We start from the raw sequence: 24457 nt of genomic DNA, 5'->3' as shown, positions 1-24457 counted from the left end.
ATGAACGTAGGATCCTTTCCATGGTAAAGAAAACCCCCTTCACAACATCCAGCCAAGTGAAGAACATTCTCCAGAAGGTAGGCATATCATTATCCAAGTCTACCATAAAGAGAAGACTTCACAAGAGCAAATACAGAGGGTTCACCATAAGGTGCAAACCATTCATAAGCCTCAAGAATAGAAAGGCCAGATTAGACTTTGCCAAACAATATCTAAAAAGCCAGCCTGTTCTGGAACAGCATTCTTTGGACAGATGAATCTAAGATAAACCTGTACCAGAATGATGGGAAGAAAAAAGTATAGAGAATGCTTGGAATGGCTCATGATCCGAAGCATACCACATCATCTGTAAAACACGGTGGAGACTGGGTAATGGCATGGGCATGCATGGCTTACAATGACACTGGGTCATTTGTGTTTATTGATGATGTGACAGAAGACAGAAGCAGCCGGATGAATTCTGATGTGTATAGGGATATATTGTCTGATCAGATTCAGCCAAATTCAGCGAAGTTGATTGGACGGCGCTTCACTTTACAGATGGACACTGACCCAAAACATACTGCGAAAGCAACCCAGGAGTTTTTTAAGGCCAAGAAGTGGAATATTCTGCAATGGCCAAGTCAATCATCTGATCTGAACCCGATCGAGCATGCATTTCACTTGCTGAAGACAAAGCTTAAGACATAAAGACCCACGAACAAACAACAACTGAAGACAGCTGCAGTAAAGGCCTGGCAAAGCATCACAAAGGAGGAAACCCAGGGTTTGGTGATGTCCATGCGTTCCAGACTTCAAGCAGTCATTGCCTGCAAAGGATTCTCAACAAAATATTAAAAATGAACATTTTATTTATGATTGTGTTAATTTGTCCAATTACATTTGAGCCCCTGAAATAAGGGGACTGTGTATGAAAATGGTTGCAATTCCTAAATATTTCATACGATATTTTTGTTCAACCCATTGAATTAAAGCTGAAAGCCTGCACTTCTATTGCATCTCAGTTGTTTCATTTCAAATCCATTGTGGTGGCGTACAGAGCCAAAATTATGAATATTGTGTCAGTGTCCAATTATTTCCGGACCTAACTGTATATTAAATGTTGGCAAATTATAGTGTTTTTCTTTTTGTACATTCTCTCAGAAAGCTTTTTACGGGACATATCTGGGCAAAGGCAGAAATTGGAAGAGCAGGGAGACCATGCTGCAGACAGCGTTACATACGATATGCTGTTTGGAAACGCTCCACCCGCAGAACGAGTAACAAGACCGGCAGCTAAGGCACCGGGGAAAGATCGTGCTGTGTGCAGGCTGCAAGAAATGGACATCCAGTTGACCGCTCTACAAACCATGGCTGACAACATGGAGAGAGACTTCGTTAATACGGAACTGGTATGTAGCAAAGACGCACGTGTTTCAAATAGTGTCAAGTTACAAGGAAGACAACAATGGGTCTTGGTCAGAAATTGATATTTTAATTAAACAATTCTGTCTTCAACCAGTAATCATGCCAGTGGGCTGTGTTGTAAGCTGATACATTATTATTATTATTATTTTTAACATTGATGTAGAATGATTGTAAGTCAGAAATATGGTTGTTTTTGGAATAAACTAAGCTCCTTTGTTTGCCAGAACATTTTTTTTTTCATTCTCAAGAACAATGCATTTTTATTACAGTTGGTTAATACAATCGAAAACCTGGCAACGGCTATAAATCCCAATTCAGAAAATGCTACCTATACTTCTAGAGGCGCCGGAGTCACTGAAAGAGGCGAGTGTATTTTAATGCAGAAACACTGGGTTTATTTGGCTGGAGACAGTTGAACAAATATAACTATATATGTAGTTCTGTTCCTCATATGTAGTAAAGCGTGGCTAGAAGACCCCATAACCGGGATGGAACAAAACCTTCCTGAAAATGTAGAGCTGGTTGACGTGCTAATTGTGCCACCTAGTAACCCAGCTGCCATTATCTATAGATGGCTCTCACCTTGGGAAGCAGGACTTTGCAGCGACCGTCTTCCTTGTAGACCCGTGGCTCATGTCAGTCCAATCCAAGAGTGTCTTCTTATCCCTAAGAAGAAGCCGAGCAGGGTGGGAGGCATTGCACAGCGATGTGCTGACATTGTTCGTTTTTATCTTAAAGTGATGTCGTTTATATATGTAATTCTGTGTGTTTAGCCCTTCATTTGAGTCGCATGGGATTGGAGGATCTCACTGAGGAAGATGAAGACTTCAAATTGCCACGCCCTGCAGTCATCCATCCCCATGCGCACTCTCCAGCAGTCATCCATCCCCATGCGCACTCTCCAGCAGTCATCCATCCCCATGCGCACTCTCCAGCAGTCATTACCTCTTCACGAAACCGTCCCCGTGACACGCAGCCTCCTGCTGGTACGTTACTGTTTCAATGGTTTTCCCCACCAGTTACTGTATCCCAGCGGTGGGCAAACTGGGGGGCGCCAGATTTTCTATGGGAGGCGCGGCAGTTATAGAGGTCCTGCGCTCTCCACGCAGCGCAAAAAACCTCATGGCGTAGTATAATAAAAAGTATTTATAGTGTGAAACAGGTAAGTATTGCACGTACATCAAGAAAGATGTAACTTAGCATGACATGTATATGGCCATGTTACCAATACAGGAATCTGCAGCCTTGGATCAAGTAGTGTCTGTCACCGGATCAATTCTCTCCTTACACTCCCATGTGGCAGTCCTTATACACCCTCCACTCGAGCAGATCGAGGCCCCTTGCCGCAAGGAGAGGGCACAGCTACCGCTGTCACGGAGAGAAGGGCTCCCTTGCTGGTTCCCGACGTCAGATCACCGCAACCATGCTAGTGACGTCATCTGGTGGCGCCGACGGACTGTCTCATGTCGCGTCTTTTGCAGGTAGACAGTGGAGGCAGATAGAGAATGTCCCGATCTGCTCGAGTGGAGGGTGTATAAGGACTGCCACATGGGAGTGTAAGGAGAGAATTGATCCGGTGACAGACACTACTTGATCCACGGCTGCAGATTCCTGTATTGGTAACATGGCCATATACATGTCATGCTAAGTTATATCTTTCTTGATGTACGTGCAATACTTACCTGTTTCACACTATAAATACTTTTTATTATACTACGCCATGAGGTTTTTGCGCTGTTTCTCTTTTTGTTCTTGTATTAGTTTCGGTTTGTGGCGCCATCCCACGAGCACAGCGGCACCTACCTCCTTTTTAACAGGTTTTATATTTTGATTGTTTAAACTTTACACTAAATTATCCTACACTAAGTAATACATTTTACTTGAGCACAATATTCACAATTTTATGAGCGCAGATCACTTCTTTTTCACTTTGCTCTCCACGCAGGCATTTAAATGAAATGCCGGGGGAATGCGCGAGGCCTCTATGACCCGCTTACCTTCCCGCGTCGCGTCGTCCTAGTAACCCGGCGTCAAGTGACGCCACGGGGTCACGTTACCATGCAACGTGACGTCACATGATCACATGCGTCATCTGAAGCCGGTGGGGGGGGGGGGGCACGAGGCACCGAGGAGAGCAGGCAGGAAAGTTTGCACACCCCTGCTGTATACTATTAAAAAAATTAAAGGTTCAGCTGTTTGTTCTAAACCAGTAGAAATAATAACACTAATACAGATATTTTATGAATACTTATTTTTTTTTCCTCGTCTAAAGTGATGTCCCAAATATTGAAAAACATATACTTGTATTTACCTGTTGTGTGCGTACATGTATCAGAGAAACTTGTACATTTTGGAAATGCAAGCTCCCGTTTTTTTTTTTTTTTGTTTTTTTACTTCAATAGTTTCATGTGGGCAATCTCTACTTACCTAGAGAACTGCATAGCTGCCGGTCAATTCGTTCTCCATCTATTGATCGGCAAAGTTTGGCGACATCTTTAGATCTGGGGAATGTAAATGGTTGCTATAGGAACAAACATGCTTGTTAAAATAGAATACAAGAAAATTGGTCTTTCAAAGTTGTTGTTTTTTTAAACAGAAAATGCTAAAAATATTTTTTCTTACTATAGAACTGATTTATTTTAAAAAAAAACACATGCAGGATATTGACTGAACTGCAGCTTTAAACGATCGGTGTGGATGTTATTTTGAACAACCTACCAAGAGGTGTCCATGGAGAGTAATTATGTTGCACAATGTCTATATATAATACTGATGTGATGCTGTTTACTGCTTTTAGTGCAGTCTTAATTCTCCACAAGACAAATACACGCCGATTCAAACTGTTTAATATTAAGCTTGTCATTTGCATTGATCCGGCTAATAAACATAGAAACTAAATCAATATTGATGGAACCTAATTTTGTTTCAGCTTCTGGTCAAAATAAGAACGTAAATAAAAGGTAAGTATTTAAGTATTTTAAAACGGCTTTTATTCCCTTTTGTAAAACTTCCTACAGACTGTGCTTTCCCTGTCCTTGTTTGTCCCATGCTATTGCTGTCTGGTTATTTGATACTTTGTTCTACTCTATTTTCTGTCTTTCTGGGTCTAATTTTACTTGTAAATTGTTATCTTTATGCCCTTTATAAACTTGGTTTCACAGTGATAACACACCCCTGAAAAGCCAAGTGGCATATATTAACCCAATGAGTTAGTTTAGGGTTGTCTGCTAAAGTGCCTTATTGCCAATATAACAGGTGACAACTGACAAATGTACAAATAAACTGTCTGTCTCGTTAAACAGCCTCCTAGATGTGACAGGCTTGAGTGATATTGCAGACATATTAGGCGATCTTATGGAAGGAGGAGTTTCTGCTTCAGAACTTGGATTGACAGAGAACCAAGCTACAAAGTTCTCCAGGTAAGAAAGTATCTTTTATCTCTTTCTTCTCAGAGGCCCTGGTGCTGGAGGGGTAGTAAATATGGCCTCATATCTCATAATTGAAACCAAAAAAGTGATTACAGTGTTTTGTCCTACTGAGCTGTTATATGCTATATTAATAATGACATTTGTAATACCCGTCATAATATACCATTGTAATGTGGGTTTTAATGACTGCTAAAAAGTTAGTAATTCTTCTGCAGAAATGGCGTGTCCAATTATACCACATGATAATGCCCTATGGGTGCATGGCTGTATCTATGAGAGCATCGTTAATATCTCTGAATTGATTCATTAGTTTCACGGGACTGAAAGCAACACGAGCCCCTTTGTATCCCCAGGGAGAGACGGCAAATTGGTTCTTTGCGGCATACTTCGAAGAGGACAGAAAAGGAGAGGAGAGAGCTGCAGATGTGGATGAAGAGAAAGCAGGCAGAGCGGCTGGGTGAACATCGGAGAAGGCTGAACGGACTCAGAGAGCTGGAACATGATCCCTTCCAGCTGGCACAGAGTGCAGTACGAGTGCTCCTCATCTCTTTGCATGCTTATTTGCACTTACCTTTGGCTAGAGTTCCAGTCTCATTGCTCTAGCTTGTAAGATGCCACCTACAGTATAGGACTAATCAATATTATTTGTTTGTAAAGGGTCAGCACACTTATTTATTTATAAAATGTTTTACCAGGGAGTAATACATTGAGAGTTACCTCTCGTTTTCAAGTATGTCCTGGGCACAGAGATATGATGACAAATACATGGTTACATTAAGTGAGCAAGGTTATACATTATATCTAAATACATAGCATGCACAGTAAGAGATAATATAAGTTATAGGCGTATGTAACAGTTACAGACCAGATTAAAATGTGAGGCAGCTTTAGTTTTGAAAGAACTTAGACTGGCGGCGGCTGTGAGAGTCTCCAATTGATCAATGCAGGACAGTGGGAGAGAGAGAGAACGTAACATAGCAATATAGAGGGTGGTACCAGGTTTGCCCATAGAATAGACAAAGAAAAGTGAGGTGGAAGCAATACCTTTTAGTAACGAACTTGTGGTTATAATGAGTGCTAGCTTTCAGCACCACATGAGTTCCTTCTTCAGGCAGGTTTTTTATTTTTTTAATACAAATGAAGATAAAATAGCATGTCCTATTTATACAACAATGACCCCGCAGAAAGTCCGTAAATGAGTGTGATGCTCAAAGTAACATAGGAATGCAAAAAAGCCCATGTTAATTGGGCAGCAATACGGGTAATGGTGTAAAGTGTCTGCACGTGGGTTAGTGTAACACAGCAATGCAAAAAAAGGACATGTGGATAAATCAGAAACTGGAGTGAAGGTGTGAGGGGTAGAGAGCAGGAATACCTCATTATAAAAGTATTTATCTCATAATGAGACAAATCCTTTCCCCAATTGCTTTCTGTATTGAATGTATCAAAAGTTTGCATGAGTTGCTCTGTCTTTCTCAAATCTGAAATTCCCCTTGATTGTAACTTTAATTTTCTTGATATGATTGCGGCAAAAAAAAAGTGTCCCCCCGACGGTGTGGCGATGCATGTTCCTTCTCTTTCTTATTGTCCTGTGTCACCTATATATTGACACACGCCCAAATATTAGTTAGGCCTGCACGGTAATTGTATTTTTAAATTGTCGAATGACTGGCTGTTTTCATTAGAGATGGGCAAAGCAGTCCAAGTCCTTTTCCTGGATTTTCCCGAATTAGCCCTTCAACCTCCTGTTCCTCGGTGTAAAATCCGCCGACGGATTGTTACAGTTTCAATCCGCGCAGATGAATCCAAAACCGCCATTGGATACAATCCGCTGGTGAATATTAACAATCTATCCGCCGATTCCACAATCCGCTGGTGAATATTAACAATCTAATCTATCCGCCGATTCCACAATCCGCTGGTGAATATTAACAATCTATCCGCCGATTCCACAATCCGCTGGTGAATATTAACAATCTAATCTATCCGCCGATTCCACAATCCGCTGGTGAATATTAACAATCTATCCGCCGATTCCACAATCCGCTGGTGAATATTAACAATCTATCCGCCGATTCCACAATCCGCTGGTGAATATTAACTATCTATCCACCGATTCCACAATCCGCTGGTGAATATTAACAATCTAATCTATCTGCCGATTCCACAATCCGCTGGTGAATACTAACACTCTATCCGCCGATTCCACAATCCGCTGGTGAATATTAACAATCTATCCGCCGATTCCACAATCCGCTGGTGAATATTAACAATCTATCCGCCGATTCCACAATCCTCTGGTGAATATTAACAATCTATCTGCCGATTCCACAATCCGCTGGTGAATATTAACAATCTATCCGCCGATTCCACAATCCGCTGGTGAATATTAACAATCTATCCGCCGATTCCACAATCCGCTGACGGATTTGTTGAATCAGCGGATGGATTGTCGGTGTTTAAAAAAAAATAAATAAATACAATAATAATCCGCAAAAGGCGAATCGCCATCTTTGAGACTGATCCGCTGAAATCCGCGGAACTGCGGCGGATCCAGAAATTGTCCCATCTCTAGTCTTCATGCGGTGTTTTAGTTGTAACATTTATTGCAGGCAGCTTTCTCGTTTGTGTTTCACTAATTGAAATAATCTAAAGCCTTGGATCCCTTTTCCAGTCTCCTCAACTGTTTGGATACAAACGACATTTTTTGCTGATTGATCATCAGAAATCTTCTGTGGACAGTGCTTATAATAACAGAAAAAACCCCAATGCTGAACAGTAATTTTTACACACACACACACACACACACACACACACACACACACACACACACACACACACACACACACACACACACACACACACACACACACACACACACACACACACACACACACACACACACACACACACACACACACACACACACACACACACACACACGAGCAAGTAGCAATTTAGCAGCAGAAAAAGTTTGCAATTAGGCAAGCAAGTTGCAAGTAGAATGGAGAATATCTATTACTGCCACATTAAATAGGCCGTCCCAATTAGCTCACAACAAAACCATCGTTTATAAACAACTTAATGAAAAGAACACCTCTTTTTTTCCAGAACACAAATAAGTAACATTTTCACTTTAAGGCGGCTGATATATCTCATCTCCGTTTTAAATAAGCATGTGTCTGTTTTATACCTTTGGAGTAAGACTGTGCTTTTGTTTTTCAGTGGTGATACTGAATGGGGGAATGAGGGTGTATGATTTGTTTCATACTCCCTATTCCCTTCACCTGTGCAATAACCTGCTCAATACATAGGGCTATTACACAAAATGGAGTAGCTCCTGCCAAGGAAACGCCATGTTATTGTAACTAAACATTTGTTTTCTGACCTTTTTCCCTAACACTATTTAATATGGACACGAGCGTCTCATTCATTTAAACGTGAAACTAGCGTAGCGTGTTGTAAAGCCGCTGCTGGCCGGTCTCTGGTCAGCGCGCAGCGATTGTAGGAGGCTCAGGACATTATCCGGATTACTAAAATACTGACTCCTTGAAACGTTATTTTTCAGAACACTTCGGTCTCCTCAAAAACAATGAAACAGAGCCAGCGAGTGAAAGATGAGAGAGATAAGTACGTCACGTTACACTTCTCCTTCCCCACAGCATTGTCTTTCTGTTTGTTCTGACAGGGGGTCGCGTTTTATAGCTAATTGTGAGCATTTACAGCATTGTGGCGGCTGCTGCACGTGGTTGTAATGAGAAAACAATCATGAAGCATTAGAAATCTTGTTTTATTTCACCCAAGTATTCCATGTTCTGTCAAACCCTAAATCTCATCAGCGCCCAGAGGTATTCCTGCAGCAAGGCCCAGGGGTATTCCTGCAGCGGGCCCGAGGGGTATTCCTGCAGCGGGGCCCGAGGGGTATTCCTGCAGCGGGGCCCAGGGGTATTCCTGCAGCGGGGCCCAGGGGTATTCCTGCAGCGGGGCCCGAGGGGTATTCCTGCAGCGGGGCCCGAGGGGTATTCCTGCAGCGGGGCCCGAGGGGTATTCCTGCAGCGGGGCCCGAGGGGTATTCCTGCAGCGGGGCCCGAGGGGTATTCCTGCAGCGGGGCCGAGGGGTATTCCTGCAGCGGGGCCCGAGGGGTATTCCTGCAGCAAGCCCGAGGGGTATTCCTGCAGCAGGGCCGAGGGGTATTCCTGCAGCAGGGCCGAGGGGTATTCCTGCAGCAAGCCCGAGGGGTATTCCTGCAGCAAGCCCGAGGGGTATTCCTGCAGCAAGCCCGAGGGGTATTCCTGCAGCAAGCCCGAGGGGTATTCCTGCAGCGGGGCCGAGGGGTATTCCTGCAGCGGGGCCGAGGGGTATTCCTGCAGCAAGCCCGAGGGGTATTCCTGCAGCAAGCCCGAGGGGTATTCCTGCAGCAAGCCCGAGGGGTATTCCTGCAGCAAGCCCGAGGGGTATTCCTGCAGCAAGCCCGAGGGGTATTCCTGCAGCGGGGCCGAGGGGTATTCCTGCAGCGGGGCCCAGGGGTATTCCTGCAGCGGGGCCGAGGGGTATTCCTGCAGCGGGGCCGAGGGGTATTCCTGCAGCGGGGCCCAGGGGTATTCCTGCAGCGGGGCCCAGGGGTATTCCTGCAGCGGGGCCGAGGGGTATTCCTGCAGCGGGGCCCAGGGGTATTCCTGCAGCAGGGCCCAGGGGTATTCCTGCAGCGGGGCCGAGGGGTATTCCTGCAGCGGGGCCGAGGGGTATTCCTGCAGCGGGGCCCGAGGGGTATTCCTGCAGCAGGGCCGAGGGGTATTCCTGCAGCAGGGCCAGGGCCCAGGGGTATTCCTGCAGCAGGGCCAGGGCCCAGGGGTATTCCTGCAGCAGGGCCAGAGCCCAGGGGTATTCCTGCAGCGGGGCCCGAGGGGTATTCCTGCAGCGGGGCCCAGGGGTATTCCTGCAGCGGGCCCAGGGGTATTCCTGCAGCGGGCCCGAGGGGTATTCCTGCAGCGGGGCCCAGGGGTATTCCCAGGGGGTGTGCAACGTCTGTTTGAGTCCCTGAGGGCAGAACACTGTACATGCTTCTCCTTTATGTGTGCCTGTACCTTTTATTTAAAACGGGGGGGATAAAGTAAAGAAACAGAACATATAAGGATGACAGACGCCGATTCAGCCGCCTGTGTAACCGCGGCTTTTACCCTCGCAGCGATTTCTTCCAGGAACATGTGTCCGATCTCCACACTCCGGTCACAGTGAAAATCAGGGTTTTGTACAAAGATTTTGACATTTAGGAATGCAGCTGCTGGGGGTTTGTGATGTGTGTTTACTGGTAGAAAGACCTGCAGACCGTGCCCACCTACACTCTGTTTCATTGAGGTTCACTATGGTATATCTCATTTTAAAATCACCCAGAAATGTTTCTGCTGAACTGTTAATTTTTTTTTACATTATTATTAATATCTAAAGCAGAAAGTATGGGACTAAATAATTCTTAAATGGCCTGAAAGGTCTGCCCCCGTCACAAGCTTTCACGTACCTTTATTTGCCCCACTGTCTATACCTAAGCGCCACCTCTCATGGCCCATTCATACCTGTATCTTGTGCGTGGAAATGGGAAGTAAAGACAGAAAAATAGGAATGAGTAGGGCGTTTTTCAAGCTTTTTAAAAAACATTTTTTTAATGTATGTCTATATTTATATAGCAAAAGATAGGGGTGCCCAATGCTACATCCAATTTATTTATATAGCGCCATTAGTGTACACAGCGCATCACAGCAGTAATACACGTGACAATCATATAAATAACAAATAATATAAATAACAGATCATGGGAATAAGAGCTTCAGACATAAGGTAACATTAAGGAAGAGGAGTCCCTGCTCCGAAGAGCTTACAATCTAATTGGTAGGTAGAAAGATCGTACAGAGACAGCAGGAGGGAGTTCTGGTAAGTGCGTCTGCAGGGGGCCAAGCTTTATGTATCATGAGTATAGTATTAGCCATGGAGCTACTCATATGCTTCTTTAAGCAAGTGTGTCTTACAGTGGTTCTTAAAGGTGGATAGAGAGGGTGATAGTCGGGTACTGAGGGGAAGGGCATTCCAGAGGTGTGGGGCAGTCAGTGAGAGAGGTTTAAGGCGGGAGAGGGCTTTAGATACAAAAAGAGGGTAGAGAGAAGACATCCTTGGGCAGAACGCAAGAGTCGGGATTGTGCATGGCGTGAATTTATTTGAAAATAGATCTTGATCCTGATTTGCTTTGTAGATTACTTGAAATCATATTAATGATTAATTCTACTAGTGAGCGCAAACCTCAACACTTTAGAAACATATTTGCCAATAAGTCACTACCCTGAAGACCTTACCATCACTTTATTTTGTGCCAGTGACATTGGAAGAAGTGACCTTTGGAAGGTCATACAGTATCACCCTACACAGTGCCCTATCGTACGCAGAATCACAAATAAACCATTCAAATGTTGCTTGTAGGTAGAAATATTGAATGAGGAATTTATGCCAGCACACTGCTGTTCTGAGAAACCAAATAATGTCTAAAGATCTGCTAACCATTTTAAACGTTTTAGTATCAATCCTCTGTGACCTTCACTTTACCCTTGGGTCCCCTTCAGAAACTTGCTGTCCGAGCATCACAGTCACCGAATGTCCGACGCTCTGAGTCTCATGCAGGAGATGTTGTCAGAAGCCAAGCAGATTCCTGCTGCAGAACCCAAAGCCGTGCCCAGCATATCCAAAACACCCATCTCCAAAGCTCAGGGATTTCGCTCGTCTCCTAAAGGGTGAATGACCAAGTTTCACTTTGCATGATTGGAGAGGGTTTGAGGAGAATTGTTTAATACCTTCATCTTTTTAATTAATTAAATTATGATGCAGGGAGTGTGTGTATATACTTTTTAAGTGTTGGCAGTTGATGCACCATTTTTGGTGTCTGAAATACTGTAGGAACACGAGGCATGTTGATCATGTGTTGAGCCAATAAACGCATCATCTTTATATCTCTGAAAAATCCAATGGTTTTTTTTTTACGTAGCACACAATTTAACTGAGCATTTTATGCCAAATTCTAAAACTGGTTTATGAACCTCTGTCTTTATTACCCGTGCATGAATATCAGAAACATTTACACTTACTGACCAGATACATAGGATTGTGAATATCAAGCTTTGCAGATGAGTATATCCTTGTGATATAACCGTGTATAGTATCAAAAACAATTAGCATTATTTTACGTCGGTATATTTGTTCTGACGTTCCCGTTCTAGGTCTTCAGCTGCAAAGCGCAGCTTGTCTGCTAGTCGGGTCGAGAAGAGGCGCTCACTTTCCAAAGCTGGCTTTTTTCAACCGAGGTCTCTGTCTTCACCTCCAAGAGCACAATCAAGAGGTAGGAGCATCTCATTCACTTGGTGGATAACTTTGAAATGACATGTCACGTTATCTTAGACTCAGGGGTTTTCAGACTATTTGGAGTTTATGGTATTTTGGACTATACCAAAGTTCTAGTAGCAAGACTCACCATGAAGAAGTTATTGTGTTAGATTCTATACTTTGTAATATACCAGCATTAAATCATTTATAGAAGCAATAATAGTGTACAGAGCTTTCAAAAACCTCTGTGTTCCTGCAGTACTTTGGACTAAATACAAAATATACATAAATTCCATGTGATCCTCAAAGCTCATGTATACTATCTCAATCTTTCCCGTGTATGCAGCATCTGTTTATTTACAAACTTACACAGCATGACCACTGCAGCTAAAAAGAACAATTTTTTTAAATGTTCCCCTTTTTAAGAATTATGTTTAGTTTGACATTTTCAGCCTATACAAATATCAAAAACAAATATAATCACTGCGCTTCTCCCAAATTCACTTTTTGTTTAATACAAATATCTACATTTTAAAATCCCCCCAGAAATGTTTCTGGTGAACTGTTAATGTGGGAAAAACTGATTATTGAGGAATGCTTCCTGAATTATAACAATTGCAGCCTTGGAATCTCTCCTATTGTACATTCATTCTTCAGACGTTAATAACTAGCCCGTATCGGAAGCAGAATGTATGGGACGTGGCACTAAATCATTCTTAAATGGCTAGACAGGTCTGACACAGTTACAAGCTTTCATGTACCTTTATTTGCCCCACTGTCTATACATAAGTGCCACCTCTCCGGAGCCATTCATATCTTGCGGGTTCAATATTTAATGATATCGTGCTGCAGGATAAAAAAAAAGAATGAACAATTCTAATTATGATTGGGTCCTAACTAATTCTAGTCCCAAGAACGCAGTGAGCTTTGTTTGCTTCTGTCCATGGACCAGAGTGGGACAGAACTCCCCTTATACAACATACCACCATAATTCTACATGTCTTACTAATTCTTAGGGGTTCTGTCGGATTTCTTGGCGTCCTACAGTAATTAAGGCCGCTGTGTTTGCGTTGTCTTTATTTTGTGCAACCACAATTACAAAAGTAGTTTTGTCATTATTCTTATTTTATTCAGATCTTTTTGCAACATAAATTGAATGCACAGGTGCCCACTCATTTTAATGTATTGTTATAGGAACTGCAGCAGTTGTTCTTCAGAAGAGTACCTGGAACCCTAAAATCCGAGCTACCAGTGCCCCGAGCTACCCTGTTCATTTAAAATATGGTGAGGCATTAGCCGTGCGTCCTCAATGCTGCATTGTTTTCATGGTATAACTATAGGAGAAATCCAAGCCTTTTACTTTTTAATACAGGATTGAAGCAGGGGGTCTCCGTGGCTGAACCCTATTAATTTTGGCTCCGGTGACCCCCTGCTTCCAGAGATACTTACCTGCCAAGGGGGTGCAGGTATCGCCTGCAGTTTAAAGCCCCTGGTCACATGGTCAGATAGGAATAGGTTACGTGGTAAATTGGTGCATCACCACAAGCTCACAGCAAGCTCACAGCAAGCATAAGTCCTTTCAAAATGAATCCAATATCCAGGAACAATTGTATTATAACAGGAGTGATCTTCCCAGGGTAGAATGGGGACCTAGTGCCCACACAGCTACCACAACGAGTGGTCCCTAGTATGAAATCACTGACCCCTGGGGTATAATATATGAACAATCCAGCACTAGAAAGGTAATAACAGAGGGGCTGCTGTCCTTTACCTGACTGTGTGTTCCAGGTGAGTTGAATTCTTCAGCGTGCAGTCCGCAGAAGTGAGAGTCCAGGTAAGTAGAAGAGAGAAGGAGCACAGCTATCTGCATCCAGGATGGAAAAAAGTGAATAAGGGCAACTCCCAACGAGAATCCCGCAGGACTTTCTCAAGGTGCGCTGTCCTATTCCATTGCAAAGCTGATCTGATAAAGGAAAATATTTGTATTTTTGTTGGGAGTGGCCCGTATTCACTTTTTGCATCCTGGATGTAGATAGCTGTGCTCCTTCTCTCTAATACTTACCTGGTCAGGTAGGGAGGCTGAACCTGATGGCATCACGGCTTCCTATTGAGCTGCAGGGCCCGGGAGCTTAGAAAAGCTGTCTTATAGTGAATCCCGGCGTAGCTACCGGCGCCCACCCACGGGGGTAAGTACCTCTGGCAGCAGGGGGTCCCAGACCTGAAATGAATGGGGTTCAGGGCAGGAGCCGTCCTACTTTAAAAAAACCAAAATGAAAAAAAAATTAAATATATATATTTAAAAAGGGGGGAAAAACGGCTTTGATTGCCTCTCTAAAACATCTGCTACATCTGTTCTGCTTTGTGTCTGGTTGAAATTAAAGTACCAATTAATAATTCATTTAAAAAAAAATTTTTTTACCCTATATGAATGGGGGTCCCCTGGAACGGGGCCACAGCACTCAACGCTGCGGGGGGGACTTCCGATTGCCGAGATATATCATTATTTACTTTTGCCAGTACTGTCCAGGAAAAACAAAGATGGCTGCTGGGTGACTCAGTTGGAATCTGCATGGCATCTTCCTATGATGTAACGGCTTTTGATTGGCTGTCAGTGAGGTGGACCCAGAGGCCATATTGTTTCTCCAAGTCAAGAATTCTTGGAAGGGAATGTTAAAATTAAATCTGTGTAACACCCCTATCCTCCCCCTCCCCCCCCCCTAAGGGAGATATGCTGGTAAATTGGCATTGTGGTGCTGTGGTGCTCACCTGTTGGTTCCCAGGAGGCTGAGTCTCCGTGATGCAGGGTGCTTGGGGGTACAGTATTTCTTGGGGTGGTGGTGCAGCGCCTCCATCCTGTAGGGCTCTGGACAGGACTAGTCATCCCAGGAGCTTGAGGCCCCCAGGCTAGTCTGAACACCCTCACCCCCACAGGGGCAAGGCAGAATGTACCCTCTCCCCCACAGGGGCAAGGCAGAATGTACCCTCTCCCCCACAGGGGCAAGGCAGAATGTACCCTCTCCCCTAAGGGATCAGGCAGAACACACCCAAATTAGCATAGGAGTCCCCTTTAATACCAGGGGTGTGACCAGCTCCTATGCCCCAGCAACTACAGGACTACTAGAATAACCCCCCCCTGGCATGGGACTCCCAACTGTTTTCAAACATGTGCCTGGAAACTGCAACAATATACAGTAACTTAGGGAGGGATGAAACTCACATGCTAGGCCATGTGAGAGGGGATTAACCCTAGCACTGCCTGCTATTACCAGGACTTACAATACTAGGGCAGAGAAATATAGCAGGGGCTACATATGTCACTTACCACAGGGTCCCTGTAGCTTGCAGTACAGCGTTCCAGCTCCAGTGAACCCTTTGTTTAAAAAGTGTATATAATACTGTATTTTTTATTACACAGTATAGATTGTTGCTTTAACTGTTAATACAGTGGTTCAAACACAACAGAACACTACTCGGGAATTATTCAGGGCAAATGTTGATGTTTCACACGGAGGGTCACAAAACTGTACTGTTTGTTTGTTTATAAAATATTTTACCAGGAAGTAATACATTGAGAGTTACCTCTCGTTTTCAAGTATGTCCTGGGCACAGAGTTAAGACAAATAATACATGGTTACAAATACAGTTACATAATGAGCAGGGTATACATTATATACAAGACATTGCGTGCACAGTTAAAGAAAATATATATTATGGGTGTATGAAACAGTTACAGACCAGATTAAAATGTGAGACAGCCTTAGATTTGAAAGAACTTAAACTGGTGGTGGATGTGAGAGTCTCTGGTAGGTTGTTCCAGTTTTGGGGTGCACGGTAAGAGAAGGAGGAACGGCCGGATACTTTGTTGAGCCTTGGGACCATGAACAGTCTTTTGGAGTCTGATCTCAGGTGATAGGTGCTGCATGTGGTAGGGGTGAGGAGCTTGTTCAGGTAGCTGGGTAGCTTGCCCAGAAAGTATTTCAAGGCAAGACAGGAAAGGTGAACTTTGCGTCTAGACTCGAGTGATGACCAATCTAGTTCTTTGAGCATTTCGCAGTGATGTGTGTTGTAGTTGCATTGGAGAACAAAACGACAAATTGAATTGTAGAGGGTGTCAAGTTTGCTAAGGTGGGTTTGAGGTGCCGAGCCATATACTATGTCTCCATAGTCAATAATTGGCATTAGCATCTGCTATGCGATACGCATTCTGACCAGGAGACTTAGGGAGGATTTGTTCCTGTAAAGTACACCTATTTTGGCATAGGTCTTGGTTGTCCAGGGTATCAATGTGCATCCCGAATGTTAAGTGGGAGTCAAACCATTTGCCCAGGTATTTAAAACTAGTGGCAGGGGTTAGGGTAGTGTTAGTGTTGGTTCTAATCTGGAGCTCAGTCGCTGGAAGCTTTAAAAATGTAGTCTTGGTCCCAAATACCATAGTTACAGTCTTGTCAGTGTTTAAAAACAGTTTGTTGTGAGAAATCCAGTTTTCGAGTCTCAAAAAGTCAGACTGAAGTATGTGTTGAAGGTCAGAGAGGCTATGGCTGTGTGCATATAGGATTGTGTTATCTGCATACATGTGATTTGATGCTTCCTTACAAGCTGTGGGAAGATCATTGATGAACACTGAGCAGAGCAGGGGAACCAGAACAGAGCCTTGTGGGACACCACAGGTGATATCCAGGGGGTTGGAGTTAGAGCCTGAGATGGACACATGTTGGGATCTACCTGATAGGTAGGACTGAAACCAGTTTAAAGCATGCTTCCCTATTCCAGAGCTCTGGAGTTTGTTAAGCAGGATAGCATGAACAACGGTGTCAAAAGCCTTTGCAAAATCTAGGAATACTGCACCAGTAAGTTGTCCCCGTTCCATTCCACACAGGATTTCATTGCAAACTTTTAGCAGGGTAGTTACGGTGGAGTGTTTGGGGCGAAAGCCAGATTGGAATTGCCTAGGGAAATTTGCCTTGGTATAGTAATCGCTTAATTGGGAGTGGACACATTTTTCCATGACTTTAGATAGGATTGGGAGAAGGGAGTTTGAGACAGTGTTTTTGTCCCCACTTTTGAAGATTGTGACAACTCTGGCAGTTTTCCAGGTATTAGGGATATGGCCTGCAGACAGGATAGAGTTGACTATGGAAGCAATTGGTTTGGCAATGGCTGGGGCACCCAGTCGTAGGAACCTAGATTGAAGCAAGTCGGGTCCACATTGGCTGCTTAGTTTTAGTTTCAGGAGCGCTTGTATAATCTCCTCTTCAGATACTGGGCCAAATGGAAAATTGTGGGCAGTGTTGGGAGGGGGTGGGACTATAGGGGTACTCCCAGAATGAGATTCAGGTTTGTGGTTTGAGCTGCGTTTCGCTAATAGGTTAGTGGCACAAACCACAAAGTAATCATTGAATGCATTTGCAATGTCAGTGGGGTTTGTCAGAGTAATATCCCCCTTAGTGATATTACTTGGTTGTTGATGGTTAGGAGGCTGGAATATATTGTTGATAACCTTCCAGAAGTTAGCTGGGTTTGTTGTATTTTGGTGGAGATTGTCAGAGTAATATTGTGCTTTTGCATGCCTTGTTTGCCTTGTGCACATGTTCCGCGTGCATCTGTAGTGATTGAGACCCTTGGTAGTGCCAGTTACTTTGTAGCTTTTCCACAAGGTATCCCTGAGCTGGTAGAGTGCAATAAGGTCAGTTGTAATCCATGGAAGGTGGGCCCCCCGTACCTTTATTTTGCGTAGTGGAGCATGGGTATCGCAGAGTTTTAAGAACTCTGATTGGAAATAGTCGAGCGCAGAATCAGGGTCGGGAATTAAATCGATTCTGTGCCATGGGCAGTTGGTAAGGTCATCCAGAAACTTGTGGGTTAAAGTTTTTAAATGTTCTAGTGAGGAGAACTTTAGGGCTTGTGTGGGGCGGTTTAATTTTCCTTACACAGTACACTATTGCATGGTCACTGAAAATATCAGGAAGGATGCCAGAGGATTGGATTCTGCTGGGGTTTGAGGAGAGAATCCAGTCTAGCAAGGAATGGTTATGCGACTAAGCCCAACATATTGTAAATATAATAGCAAAAACAATAACTCTCTTCCCTCTCAAAGTCTCTGCTTTTTTCTGTAAATGACATTAAAAATGATTTCAAATACTTTATGTATTTTTACTAAGAATGCACCAAGCACCATAACTAAAGCCATTACACACATTCCTGTCGCTGCAGTTGCGTATTGGATCGCTGCAGCAAATTCTGAGCACATTCTTATTTTTTTATATAGGATTGAAGTTTCCGGAGTTGAACAGCATTCAGTTCAGCCCCGGGGGCCCCCAGCTTCAGGAGACACTTACCTCCGCAGTAAGTGTTGGTAGCAGCTCTGGCTGAGATTGCAGGGCTTCAAAGTTTAAAACGCCCGCATCACATGGGCCAATAGTTAGCCGCACTGATGAAATCACAGATTCCTATTGGCCTGCCCATTACATGATCTCTGGCAGCTGAGAGCGACTACCAGCACCTAACTCAGAGGCAATATCTCCGGAAGCAGGGGGTACCCGGAGCTGGAATTAACAGAGTTCATCTCTGGAAACCCATTGCTTAATAATAATAATAGCATGTTCTTGTATAGCGCTGCTAGTTTAACGTAGCGCTTTACAGAGACATTTTGCAGGCACAGGTCTCTGCCCCATGGAGCTTACAATCTATGTTTTTGGTGCCTGGGGCACAGGGAGATAAAGTGACTTGCCCAAGGTCACAAGGAGCCGACAACTGTGTTGCTTCAAACCTGCTTCAAACTCTCAATGCCAGTCAGTGTCTTTACTCACTGAGCCACTCCCTCTGCTTCAAAATATTATATATATATTCGCACAGCTGATTGCTTAATAATAATAATACCTCTTTATAATTACTGAAACTGCACCTACAGTATATATACACCATTTTGCAGAATAAAAGGCAAAAGCAGACAGCTGTGTGCTGGATCCTGGGACACCGTGCATGAAATGTGAGGGCGGGGCAGAAGTTTGCTTCACAGTACCATGCGGATTCATTTCTTTTTTATAGCTAAGATTTGCTTAATGCCGCAATCCATCAGGCCCACAGTGCTGCACCATGCTACAAATACACACATGAATCCTTTGTGTTTTCCACTTATGTATAAATGTTTGCAGCACCTAGAAGTTATCATATCTGTATCAATAAAATAACTATGATTTAAAGAGTTAAACAAACCAGTTGTATAGGTTCTCTAAATAAGGTTTGTAAACTCAAACTAGTGAAGTGGATGAATAATGCCGACTATCGGGATGTCTGTGCCACCGTCATGCTGCATTTCCCTCGTGTGAACCTCTCTCTGTAGATGCATCTCTGCCTGGAGATCGCATGTCCCAGATCACTCGCAGGGGAATGCTGGCTACCAGGAATAGGACTAATGCCAACAGACAAACCAGCACCAATCCCCTGCTTCATTCTGCTGCGAGACGCACTGCGCCACCCCGTCAAGGTATGACCGAGGAATGACGCGATGACGTTTACCTCTGTGTGTTTTACAAACCAATGACTTAATCTGTGCTCAGAAAATATATCCATTGTGTTCATTGCACTTGGCCACCTTAAGTGAAAATTATTAGACGAATATTTCTACTAGACCAACTATCTTCACCTGTACGTTGGATTTGCTCTCTGGGCTTGTAGGTTTCTATTTTGTCACGTGGATTTTTTTTTTTCTTCTGTATTTTGGCAAAATCATTGGTGTATATAGGAAACCTACCAATTACACATTAGTTAAATATTCTTAAATAACAACAAAAACTGATCATGCATGCAGAGAGGGAACACCGTGAATATTACAGACAAGGTCTGTCACGATCAGACTACCAAGGATCTTTAGATCGCCAGGCAGAATGCAGAAGTTTAACAAACCGGAGTTTATTTAGCTGGAGCTAACAGCAAAGCACACAATACAAAGAGTACAAACGATAAGACATAGGGATTCGGGGACAACGGGAACCACCTAGTTGGACTAGATGCCAGGTCCTGCCCTAGCTAAGGTACCTCTGGGAGTCCTTTTAATGGGAGAACAAAAAGTGATTATTTTAGCGAGAGCAACATCGTTTGTGCAAAAGTCCAAAAAAGTAAAGCAATGTCAAAAGATAGAGCTCCTCAAACTTCCAAGTCTGGCCCTACTGCCCCCTTCTATATCACTGTTGGCAGTATTATCATACACCCGGTATCACAAGCACGCTACCTGTAACCTTCTACTGTCCGGCCTTCCTGCCGCTCACCTGTCTCCCCTACAATCTCTCTTAAACGCTGCTGCTAGAATCACTTTACTCTACTAAATCTGTCTCAGCGTCTCCCTTTCTGAAATCCCTCTACTAGCTTCCTATTAAACTACATATCACTTACAAAATTCTCCCTTTTAAAGCTTTACACTCCTTTGCCCCTCCTTACATCTGTCATTGTCTGTCTGTCTCTCCACTTTTAAGACCGATCTTAAAACACACATCTTTAACAAAGCATATAGGTAGAGCTCCGTTGGCTGATACTATACATCTCATATGCACCGACTGTGGCCCCTTGTAGACGCATTTTCCAGAACACCCTCCTACTATTTCTGTGAGTTCTCCCCACTTAGATTGTAAGCTCCTCGGGGCAGGGACTCCCTTTCCTATTGTTACTTTCATGTCTGCAGGGCTTATGGGTTATATTATGTCACGTGTTTTACTCCTGTGAATCGCTATGTTCCTGGATGGCGCTATATAAAGATATACATACTGTACTGTACATACAGGAAAATACAGCCGTTTTGGCGCCAGACTATCGGTCCATTGTGATTCAGTTACAGAGCTGTCACAGACCACTCAGGTGGATTTAATAGGTTGGTTAATTAACCCATTTGATGCCACAGGGGCCTCTAAGGCATTGCTGTGAAGTCAGTTATAGGTGCATTAAAGATCTGTGACTGAATTCTGAGTGATACCAGAATAACAATACTAAAAAAATAAAAATATATATATATTTCACTTCTGCACTAATTAGATGTTAGGCATAAAGGGACCAGCTTTAAGCCTGAAGAACTGGATCCAGATGAGGAGATGGAGAGGGATGTGATGAGCCCGTGGGAAGTACCTGATGAAATCAACAAGCTGCTAAACAGCAATAGAAACTCCACCCTATCGCAGGTAGAGAACTTGTATGTAAAATACACACAGCACGGGGGTTACTCAACATCTCGGGGTTAAGCGCTTCTCCCGCGCTGAGGAGCAGGGACTACAGTGTAACATGGAATTGCAAGTGATCATGTGCAGTGATCACACGATGCTTTGTGCAGAACATCGAAACATCCTTGTGAGTGTCACCTCTATATTTTGGTAACAGCAGGACAATCCTTTAGATGCGTAAGGGAACCATTTTGTAAATGTTTAGTAAAATCAGTGTACCAATGCTATTTAAGTTTTTGTTTTTTCCTTGTATAGCGCTGACAGTGTACCCAGCTCTGTACATATTCATTTTTGCAAGCATGCATTCCTGCCCCGTAGAGCTTACAATCTATTTTTGGTGCCAGAGACACAGGGAAATAAAGTGACTTGCCTAATGTATCATTTAAACACCCAATCCCGTGTGTACTCAACTGGCATGTTCTACTGTTTTATTGATAATAGTATTTAACGAAAGATAAACCTTGATATCTCATAAGGCTTCTTGCAGTAGGAACCTTTTGCAGCGTATTAGTTTGATTCTCTTAAATGTGAACTAAAGACACATGAATCAAACGGGCATTTCAAAATGAGCACAGCCCATTCATGAATAAGCGAATGTCCTGCTCAGCGACCATCCTTTAACATCCGCCATTGCAAATGTACTTTTTACTAGACGTTAGTAAATTAAGCAGGTTTTTGACTTCATTGCCAAACCTTCACATGAGGCTTAGCGGGATCACAACATGTAAGGGAAACATACATGTCTCTAATACACATTGTTATTGATGCATTTACTCTTGTTTTTGCCTAGAAGAATCGGCTCTAAGTTGAAGCGCTGCCCAACTGGACGGGGTTAGTATCAATAAGGATGATTGGTTTTCCTCCCCCCCCCCCCTTTTCATTTCAGGGGTCATTATTACATGAAGATGATGCTTCCCCCCATCTCCCTAAAGTGGACAATTCCTCAGAGAGCACGGGCAGCCTCCTCAGCAAACTAGACTGGAATGCGATAGAGGACATGGTCGCCAGCCTTGAAGAGTCATGAATTCGCATCTACTGGACTCCGGCTCTTCCCCAGACAGCTGCGATCGCCCGAATCAGCCTCACCTGGACAGCCCCATTCATTTTAATGGGGCTTTGTGCTACAGCGTCAGATTGGCACTACCGCAGCTTACTGAATAAGGGTCTCTGTGTCACTGACATCTGCAATGCAAGCGCCAGCCACTGACGCGGTTACTTGTGCCTGGTTTTGTTTTCCAAAGGCGTTTGCACGTAAGACTGTTACGATAAAACCAAGCATTAAGCGTTACATGAAGTGAAGATCGGCACAGAGGAACGGGACAGTTGAAACGTAAAAATGCATCAACAAGGACTTTGACAATCCATGGTGTAAGATTTGTATTTATTTTGTTAACTTTAAACAGTTGTTTCTCACGGTACCCGGCCCCCCTAATCTTACTCGCCTACAATAAACCAGCGTTTTCGTATGACAAACTTTCAGGAAGCTGCTGTTCCTGCCTAACTTAGAGCCAGGCAGCGGCTCACCTTGCAAAGGACAAAAGGCCTTCTTTAAAAAATACGTTCTCTTTAGATAAATAGGAGTGGCACAACCCTACATGGGGTGGGACCCACACACAAATGGATGAAAAGTCAGCGCTGCTTTAACATCTACAGTACTCCTGTGTAAAAAAAACAAGTATAAAGTCACCCGAATTCATTCCTGTGCCACAGAGAGGCGGTTTTATATTATTCATAGGACACAAATGACAGACACTGCAGATTTGGTGGAATGATTTAAATCTGCAGTAACAAGAACATGACATGTCGATTTAAGAGGCTTTTAAGTTTGTTTTTGCAGAGTCAAGGAAATAATGAGTAGAAACCGGTTTCCTACACTCAGCCAAGATCCCCAGAATCCTCGCTAAGCATTATAAACAAGATCCCCAGAATCCTCGCTGAGCATTATAAACAAGATCCCCAGAATCCTCGCTGAGCATTATAAACAGTGTCAAATGCAGCAAAGTTCATGGAATAAAATATGAGTGATCCGTGCATAGTGAAGCATTGCCTTGCAATGTACTGGTATTGTCATACATCACTAAATTTGCTCTCATGTATAACTTTAATATCTTTATACAGATCTGGAAAATGTATTTTTCTAAACAAAAACTAATAGGAAATTTTTTTTTTTATTATTATTATAAACCTTAATTGCAGATTTGTTCTATTTTTATATTTTTTTCTGAAGTTGCTAGAGTTTAGTACCGGTTTAAAAATACAAGTAAAGTTCGCTTTGGTTCCGTCTTATCTTTTTGCCAGCAGTGAAATCTTTTTCTCACAGCCTTGACAGGCAAAATAGATCCGTTCCACAGTTAAGGTACAAAAAAAGTATAGGCCTCTTATTGAGATATACAGTACGTGCAGTACACATAATTACCGGATAGCTATGCCAAGACTACTCCGCTACGCAGGATAGCTCTCCCGTGATGATTTGTGCTGCATGTCGGAAGAAAAGGTCTATACTTTTTGTACCTCACCTGTGGAACGGATCCATTTTGTCTGTTTGTCAATAATTCGATTGAGACCAGGATTCAATATATCTATGGAGTTGAGGAGCCTGGGTATGTGAACACTGTACATGTATCATCACAGCCTACAACAAATCCAGACTTAAAATAACCGTTTCAGAAAATGCTAAATGAAATATTTAATAAATATCAGGACTTTGTGTTAATCTGATTTGATCTCTGGTTGAGCCTCAGACTTTAAATCACAATGAATATTAGTTGATTGCTTTTGCCTTTTCATCCTCATCACATACTTCCTCTTTAAATAAAAATATATATAAAATATTTCCTCAGTATTTTTGTTTTTTTTTTCTTCAAACATGGCTCAAATTATACATTTTCTGAAAAATGTTTCGTTACCGGGCACGATTATTTTCCCAAGTATCGCGTCTCAAAGAATCAGCATGTTTCCTGTTTTATTCAAAGTTAGGCTTGCAGATTTACAAATAAAAAGCTATTAAACATCTTAACTGGGCTGGGAGAGATATATACAGCAAGACAGCGGGGGCACTG

At 43.2% G+C, this 24457-nt stretch overlaps 1 protein-coding gene across 8 annotated transcripts in view; it reads left to right on the top strand.

Moving 5' to 3' along the window:
- The window catches only part of CPLANE1 (ciliogenesis and planar polarity effector complex subunit 1), a 150748-nt gene extending 126519 nt beyond the window's left edge, over positions 1 to 24229 (top strand). For 5 of the 8 annotated variants that reach the window (XM_075588385.1, XM_075588388.1, XM_075588395.1 and 2 more), the window contains 13 exons: positions 1144 to 1391; positions 1677 to 1770; positions 2181 to 2393; positions 4337 to 4367; positions 4710 to 4826; positions 5189 to 5363; positions 8404 to 8465; positions 11442 to 11609; positions 12093 to 12211; positions 13390 to 13479; positions 19535 to 19678; positions 21217 to 21359; positions 22285 to 24229. In XM_075588385.1, coding sequence (XP_075444500.1) covers positions 1144 to 1391; positions 1677 to 1770; positions 2181 to 2393; positions 4337 to 4367; positions 4710 to 4826; positions 5189 to 5363; positions 8404 to 8465; positions 11442 to 11609; positions 12093 to 12211; positions 13390 to 13479; positions 19535 to 19678; positions 21217 to 21359; positions 22285 to 22422 — 1742 coding nt within the window. In that variant the 3' untranslated portion in view covers positions 22423 to 24229. Of the gene's footprint in view, positions 1 to 1143; positions 1392 to 1676; positions 1771 to 2180; positions 2394 to 4336; positions 4368 to 4709; positions 4827 to 5188; positions 5364 to 8403; positions 8466 to 11441; positions 11610 to 12092; positions 12212 to 13389; positions 13480 to 19534; positions 19679 to 21216; positions 21360 to 22188 lie in introns of all 8 variants that reach the window. The other 3 variants (XM_075588403.1, XM_075588412.1, XM_075588421.1) reach the window with 3 other exon arrangements.
- Positions 24230 to 24457: the final 228 nt, after the last annotated feature.

The sequence above is a fragment of the Ascaphus truei genome, chromosome 1 (assembly GCF_040206685.1).
Source record: "Ascaphus truei isolate aAscTru1 chromosome 1, aAscTru1.hap1, whole genome shotgun sequence".
In the NCBI taxonomy this organism is placed as follows: domain Eukaryota; kingdom Metazoa; phylum Chordata; class Amphibia; order Anura; family Ascaphidae; genus Ascaphus; species Ascaphus truei.
This window is presented reverse-complemented; position numbering and strand designations above follow the sequence as displayed.